The 8193-nt window shown below is 40.7% G+C and overlaps 1 protein-coding gene across 3 annotated transcripts in view; it reads right to left on the bottom strand.

Moving 5' to 3' along the window:
• Positions 1 to 8193, bottom strand: part of PLPP1 (phospholipid phosphatase 1) — a 56086-nt gene that overhangs the window by 814 nt on the left and 47079 nt on the right. For all 3 annotated transcript variants that reach the window (XR_003573073.1, XM_027900164.1, XM_027900165.1), the window contains one exon: positions 1423 to 1599. Coding sequence is in view for 2 of the 3 variants with exons in the window: in XM_027900164.1 (XP_027755965.1) it covers positions 1423 to 1599 (177 nt within the window). In the remaining variant the exon portion in view is untranslated. The remainder of the gene's footprint in view (positions 1 to 1422; positions 1600 to 8193) is intronic.

Here is an 8193-nt window from a genome sequence, read left to right as displayed (position 1 = left end):
TAATTTAAATAGAACAGGACAGGAAAGCTTTCGCTTTAGCTGAGGAACAGGGTTCAATAGTCGGTAACTGTTATTCTCTGGGGTGTCACTCTCACTTGGATTTCTTTAAAGCCAGTTAAACCAAGCTTGGCTTCCTCTCCTTGGCAATGCTCACAGCTTCTCCCTCCCCCGTACCTGTTTCTCACCCAGAAGTCCAGTACCTGTAAGGCTAACTCTGCCTACAGTAGTTCTTTCCTGCATTCCTTTGAACACAGCACCTCACTTCTTTCACAGCTGGCAGACGTCTCCCTGACTATGAGACAGGTGCCTTGATCCAGTTCTGCAGCTTGCTGCTCATTTCACCAAGGCACACTAGTAAATGATCTGGGTACGGTGCTGCAGGGAGTGCAATAAATGAGATGTCTTCTCTTATGACACCTTCCCTTCCTATATCACCTTGTCACCTTCCACTGCAATCCTGAGAACTGCAGAACATAATTTATGGCAGGAGAGTCTCCCGCACTGGCAGGTGGCTCACAACCCACCAAACTGCTTTAGCCACCAACCAGGTTGAGTTTCAGCTTCCACCTAATTCTGGATTAGCTCAATGCAATTTAGCAGTCCAGTTGCAGTTGCTGCCCCAGCATGCTCTTGCCTCAGCTCCTGTTTCTGGACAGGAACTCCTCAGTTCTTCCAGGTAAGAGTTTGGGGAAGGGAGGGTTGTTGGTGGTATCTGTTTTTTAAAATAATTTCCTCACCTTTTAACTGTTCACTGTAATGCCACCTTCTGCGGTTTCTTGTATTACCAAGAACCTCTAAGATACCTTCTGAACCACCCAGTCTCCTTCACTAAACTTGTTTTCCTAATAAAAGTGCCCTCAGCTCTTCGGTCCCTGATGTTTCTTACTCCTTGCACTCCTTTTCTTAGAAAATAAGATATTTGTACAAAAATGAGGGGTAGGGTTTCCCAGAGTTGCTCCAAGATTCGTTTTGATTATTGATTGCAACAAGTAAATGAAGTCTTGAAATGAACCATATGCTTCCTGAGAAGGGTATGGACTTTTTAAAAAACTGACAAAGTATTTATCTTGGAGGTGGTTCTTCCCAGCTGAGCCTCAGTTCTTGGTAACTGAATCCTTCAGTATGACCTCAGTTAGCTCCCATCTCTGAACTGTACATCTGTCTCTTCCCACAGATGAATCAGCCATGGCACCCTGGTGACAGTCGGTACAACTGGTGCCACCACGCCAGACCTGCTGCAATAGGTTGAGCTGAGTGTCTGTTCCCGTCCCCCACCCCCCGTTTACCTTGTATACAGTCCTGTGCCACAGTACTTGAGATTTAGAATTTGGCTAGAAGCAGAAAGCATGATTTATATATACAGGCCCACATGATTTTGCAGTTGACCATTGACACACACACGCCCCCTCAGGAATTACTCACAATGAGCACAGCTACCACTGCTCCCTGGATGAGTCCTGTTAAAACATCACTCCAGTGATGCTTGTAGTCAGAAACACGTGAGAGACCCACGTAGATAGATGCAGCAATGAGACCAAATTGTATAGTAGGACGTACAAGTCTTGCCCAATCCCCTTTCATTCTGGCCTGAAGGTAAAGCTGAAAGAAAAAGAAAAATATTTATGAATTGCAGTAAACACAGAGGCAGTAGAACTGTGTTGAGTCTGTTTGAAGAATGTAACAAATGAGTATTTTCAGGATAAAGGTTCTGATAATACCACAGGAACTTAGGGCTTAAAAAGAATCCAGTGGAAGTCAAGCCAATATTTTCCTCCTGTATGAACAACAGGAAAGCCTTATAAACCAAAGATTACATATACTATACACAGAGCTGACTTTAAAGTTGAAAACTTTAGTTTGAATTCCAGTCATCTTGTATTCTCAGTTCCAGTCACCTTTTTAAGCCCAGTATTCCAGCTATAGCCAAGTATCAGAACTAACTTGATATAATGATTGATAACATATAGGATCACATTCCTCAGTTGTCACTGGTGTATTTCACTGAGCTCTGTCTGTTTCTCACCCTTTTTAGCTGCATATTAACCATGCTGCCACTATGGTAAACAAATGGATATGAGCAGTTCCCATGCTTTTTCTCCCCCCTCAGCTCTACTTTTGTTGTATGTATCTATGCTTTTGATGTGTTCTCTGAAATTCACACTCTTACTTTGCCATCTAGTCTAAACCAAGACCCTGCCTTTGTCTCCTCTGGTCTGCCTAGGATCTGTCTAGGTCTGTCAAGCTTTATAGCTGAGGAGGATCTTCTACAGATCCACTCTGTAAACATCATCAAATTTATTCTGGAACTTGGTCCTATCACCAAAAAAAAGCACCATAGTTATCGTATTTACTGAGAAGAATAATATAGTTTGAAGTTACATTTAACATTTCAAGTATATCTTTTCAGAGCCATCTAGGAACTTCAGGGCAAGAACAAAACCTTAACTGACAGTTGAGAAATGGTAGAAGTTAACTAACACACAGACATCAGGCACTGAGCAGCACAACAAACTTCAGTAAAATCCTCCACTGCCAACTTCAAAAGCCATGGCTGAGTTTTGAGAAGCATTACATTTACAATGTAAATATAGTAACAGAGCATGCACTGTAGATGCAAAGGTGCTATTTTCCAAAGTTAAACATTTGGGGAGTGTTTCTTTGAGTAACTTACATCATACTTTTGGCATGCTGAAATTTTCAGCTATAACTGGAGCATCAAAAACATCGACCCTGTCCATAACCAGTTTTCTTTAATAGCAAGGTCAGGGTGAAATCAAACTCTGAAGAAGCACCAGCTAAGCTTGAACTGAAAAATAATTTTCCCCCTTCAAAACAGTGGGCATTGTGTATTTCTGTGGGCCTCAAACTAGGGAAAATACAAGTTAGCCACTTGAAAAATTATCTGTCACACAGTTCTTTTAATAAAAGGTGTTTTAATGGACTTACATTAATATTACTTCTAGATTTACCAACAGTAGACCAGAACACTACCCGAGTGCCAAATGGACCAGAGGTGGGCACATGCCGGTACCCTAAAGAGCTGGCTGGTTTTATACCAGCTCTTCCTTCGTCTTTCCCTGTTCTCACTAAATTCTGCTGAAGGTAGCTAAAAATACCTTGCTGCAGTGAAGTTCTTTCCATTGAAGCATTTTTAGTAGTTGGCAAAGACGTATAGTCATAGTAGAAAAAGGGTTATGCAACTGCAGATATGTGAGAAAACAGGTTTACTTCTGAACACAGAAAGAAAATGAGGCAAGCCACAGAAGCCAACTTGGAAAGATGCCCGCTCACCCCACTGAATGACCAATAAAGCAGTCTTTACATTGCCCTTATGCAGAATGTATTCAGATTTTTTTCTGCTTGACATAACATCAAACAAACCTGGATTTGACATCTACATGAAAGCTTAATTTCTATACTGTGAAAGTAATCTGCCAATCTGGAGCTGTTCCTTAGCTGCAGAACACAAGCAGTTGGCTACCAACTGGCTTCACCAATTCTAGGGGATTCTTCTCACCATTAGCTCCAGTATCTGTACAGGAAATGACCACAGACCTTCTTGCATGTTCTACCAGCAAATAGATTTACCTTGTTCTAAAACTAGGCATGAGAACAGTGAGAAAGGATACCACAAATAAGTGTCAGGGTGACCGATCACTGTGGTATTTAGTTTCACAGCAGCTGTTATTCTGATTACAGTTGGGTTTTTTATCTTTTGAGGTTTTTTGCTGTTCCGTTGAGAGGCATTGCTTATTAACCAGCTGCTGCAATGGTAGACGTGCCATGTTATTTTTAAGCAGGTAACTTTCAACTGACACTGCCTTTAATAGGCTCAGACACTTGTTGTGCTCCCCTGCCAAGCTTCCTCCCACTAGTATGACTCACTCCTAAAGACATGTCTGGGCTGCCACAGGCCATCAGGTCCACACAGGAAAATAAAGGAGTCAAGGAGAGAAGACGCTTTTGCCTTATTTATTGTTTCAAAAATTTCAAAATGTATCACACCAAGACTGATACCAGAAGTATCCCCAACTTACCTTTTTACGGTAATAGCCCTTTTACAGCATTAAATGAACAATATAGAGATGTCCTGGTCCCACGCTACATTAGCTCTTACTACTATTTTGACCCTGTTGACTAACAGAGGGCAGTGGCTTCAGGCTGTTTACAGAACCCTCTCCTTCACAGCATACCTCAGGTTCTTTTGCTCCTCTTTGAAGTCATTTAAAGCACAGGCTTAAGAAAGGAAAATAGGAGCAAATCCCTCCCTCCCCACCCAAGTCTCTTTGCTAGAAAGGAATAAGTTTTATAAGTAAAACCTGACATCTGTGGAAGCCACAGGAACTTCAGGAAACATCATCTGGTTAATACTACTGAAATGCCCCTTACCAGCATTTGGTTTGGTGCTGATAAATAAATTTGTGAGCCTATGATCACAGTAGGAGCATCCCGAGCCATTCTGGTGCTTGGCTCCTGCCAGACAGCAGTTATACCTTGCCAGCTTCTCTGCTACCCTGTTCTGAGCAGTCTGATCCTTCAGCAGTATCAATCAGCTATGCTCTATACCTCTCCACTCCTGCTGTTTCTCACGTTTGTTTCATTCATTCTTTTTAAAGTGCAAAGAGATTTCATAAAACTTTCTTGTAATGGGATTAAATAATATCCAGCCTTTTTCCCCCTGCTAGCTTACTCTATAATGAAAATATGTTCTCTACACCACACACATCCTGAACACAAGTCTCTTCTTAATCTATGGTCTCATACTTCATTTCTAAAAATACATGCAGCAATGAAGAGAAACTCACAGCTACTTTGTGGCTTCTTGCAAGAAGCCACAGACATGAATGGAAGGGTCTCTGGAACTGAAGTATTATTTGCTACTCAACATTTCTAGCATGGCTTTCAAGCATTTGCTCTTCCACCAGGGCAGTGTTAATATACATGTACACATGCCTTACCTAATTTTAAAGTACATTGACTTACATGTCCTACATGGACTTCTGGAAGTATAACCATACAGCTTCACAAGGAAATTTCCTAGCAGCTAACATGTCACTTCAAGGGCACAAAATTCTTTCAAAAATTCTTATCAAAACCGACTCACTCCACCAACTAAGATCATATTTCAGATATTTAGAAGAAATTTTGGGTGGGGGTTTCCCCCCATCAAGTAATAGTTCGACTTGTACCGATGGATTTGTTCTGCTACTTTTCAAAAATGGATTGTCTCCTGATACCAAAACGTCCCAGTAACTTTATTTCCTACAGGTCCTAAGGAACAGGAGCAAGGCACACTTTTCCTTTAGAGATGTACCTGTTTTCCCTCTTATTTTTGTCTCCTCTACCCTATCAGGCTCACAGCATCATGAACTCTATAGCAAAACAGAACAAAAAAAGAGTTTTCCAGGTGAGAGAACTCCCTGTGACACAGGGAAACAAGAACACTGAGTTTGTCTGAGTCTGGAGGAGAACCGTAGGTGCAGAAACTCAGTTCTCATGAAACAATCCCTGCTTTGAGAGACTATAGTAATCCACACAAGTTTTGGGAAAGAGCAAGTGGCACTTCCTTTACTTAGCTTAGTTAGCATTTACCATTAGTCATGTGTAACTTGGGTTTATGATATCTGCCTGAGCACTGAGGAAAAGCCCTAGGCACAAAATACTGCTGAGGTTATAATTAGTATTTGAATCCATTATTGACTACCACTAAGAAAGCTCAACTTCAAAGCAAGTCTGCTGGCCCAAAAAGGCCCAAGAGCCACAAATCATAAGGATTCTTCCCAATTCAAGCAGCTCTGATCCAGGAATGTAACCACAATACTACATGCTTGCACAAGGCACGGTTTGCACCTGAGCATCTTTGATAAAAGAACTTTATTCAAACAAGATCCTCCAAGAGAATGAAAGAGCTGAGACATTCAGCCTAGATTCTTGCATGATGTTACAAAGCAACAGAAAACAAACATTTAGACAGACGCACAGATGATCTGCCATCCCCGTTCCTGTCCTATTCAACAATCCAGCACCTCTGCCCTGCTCAGACTAGGCAACAGCAGAGAAAAAGGTCCCCTTCAGAGATCTTCCAAGCTTTCTACTACTTCTATAAATGTTTGCAAAATAGCTCTTCCCTTTCTGCTCATTACAGGAAACTTGAGAGATTCCTTCATATAAAAGCTAGTTTGTATAAAAGCTATTATTCAAATAGCTTTGTATAAAAGTTAAACATATTTCAGCTTGCACAAAATCTAGAATTCAAGAAAGTATATGAAATACAGGAAACAGTTTTTGCAGTTCTAAGCACCAAAGAGTGGCCAAGAACCACAAGATGTGCTGAGAAATAACCCGTCATATACAGTCCTGTGTTTATGCAAATATTACATAAAAGTGCAACAGCTTGTTTTATACCTGTAAGTGCTGTATCTATGAATAAACACAGAGCTCTAAACATCAGCCAACAAGACACTGCCTGCAAACCAGAAATATGGATGTCTTTCCCATGTACTTTTAAATACAACAGGCTCATGTCCAAACACAACTATTATAAAAGGACTACAGAACTGTAGAAGAATTCATGAGTCACTCATGAGCTGGGGTTCTCAAAAAAAAAAAAAAAGGCAACTTAAACTTCAATGTCTATCAATTTTGCCTTTTTGATGAGGTCACCTCCTTTTCTTATCTAGTATGTACTTATGATGCTTGGTATATCTGCATAATTTTATGTTCTTTGGCTTTATTTTGATTGGGCAGAAAATAAAAAAGGAGTAACATTTCAGAATTAATTTTTCCCCTTCTAGCAAAGGAAAAGGATATAGGTCTGCAGTTACTTTAAGGGGGTGGTATGTCTGGGCTGCTGTTCAAGAAGATGGTCTATCCATATTACTCTAACCATGTCTGCCTCCCCTGTGTCAGCTCTGTTTGAATAGTCCAGCAAGGAACTGATCCATTGGATAGCTGAATTAAAGGGGGAAAAAATGACCAGACTAGGGAGAAAAGCATAATATGTACTAGTCTGGGCTCTTCAAGGTAGCTGCATGCTGCTGTCAAAGGCAGCTGATGTGCAAGAGCTGTCTCCTATGCAATGGAGAGAAAATTCCTGTCTGTTACTAGTAATAGCTCAACTTTCAATTTAATATCAAAAGTGTAATCAATCTGTTCTATACAGACCTTACTTGTCCAGTGGACAATGTTCTTCTCGTTTTTAATCCTCCAGCTTCAATTTGGCTGTACATTGCCAACATAACTGCTTATTGAAATCATTTTTACCACAGAGCAGGATAAACAATAACATTTCATTCCATTGCAAATTGGAATACAACACTTGGTTCCTTTCTGATGAGAAAAGAAATGTTTGTTCTACTTGAGTTAGTATTTTAACCTTTTCTAGAAGAACTAAAGCCCTGCAAAGAATCACATTCAGTTCAGTCCTACAGGAGCCAGTTCACTATTGCCAGCCCTAACTTCCAAGGAAATTATGTAAAAATCATTTTGCTTTGCTTTCTTACTATTAAAAAGTCTAAGTACCAATATTAAAGGATTATTAGGAATCCGTAGCAGTAGAAGCACAAATGCCTCCATCCTTGGGCCTTGCAGCATCACTGATTATCCTTTATTTCTTCATTTCTGCTTCAAGTAAGATGGTTGGTACTACGCACAATTACAGCCAAACAAAATATTTTCAGTGACAAATGTCTTCTCATTAGTGTTAGAACACTAGGTAGTCTTCAGCTGTGTTAAAGGCTCCTAGGCTCTTGTTTCAGTACTGTTTCACTCAACCTCCAATTCCAACAAAAAAATTAAAGTCAGAGGTTAAGAGAAAAGCTTGACTGGCACACTGGGTACATGAGTACCAAAAGCAGCCTAAAGCCCCCTTTCACTTGTGTTTGTCCTGTTATCTCTCTTCAAAAGAAGGTTGTCAGTCTACAACTGAAACATCAGTCAATGCAACTGAAACACCAGTTGCACTCCTGTTCTTATCTGTAATTCCCTGTGTCCTTTGACACACAAAATGTTCCAATTAACAGTGGGAGAGCTTGAGAGCCACTCGAGTTACATTGTGCAAGATTCATCATCCCTTTTTGTCCCAAGCCTAAGCAGCACAAACACATTGCCATCCCCAGAATAGCAGGGTCTCTTGGCTGGGTTACTGCAGCCCAGCTACAGCCCAGCCAGCTACTGACTCTGTTACAGCAACCT

This window comes from Empidonax traillii, unplaced genomic scaffold, assembly GCF_003031625.1.
Source record: "Empidonax traillii isolate 1590-97213 ecotype Southwest subspecies unplaced genomic scaffold, ASM303162v1 scaffold714:size326938, whole genome shotgun sequence".
In the NCBI taxonomy this organism is placed as follows: domain Eukaryota; kingdom Metazoa; phylum Chordata; class Aves; order Passeriformes; family Tyrannidae; genus Empidonax; species Empidonax traillii.
This window is presented reverse-complemented; position numbering and strand designations above follow the sequence as displayed.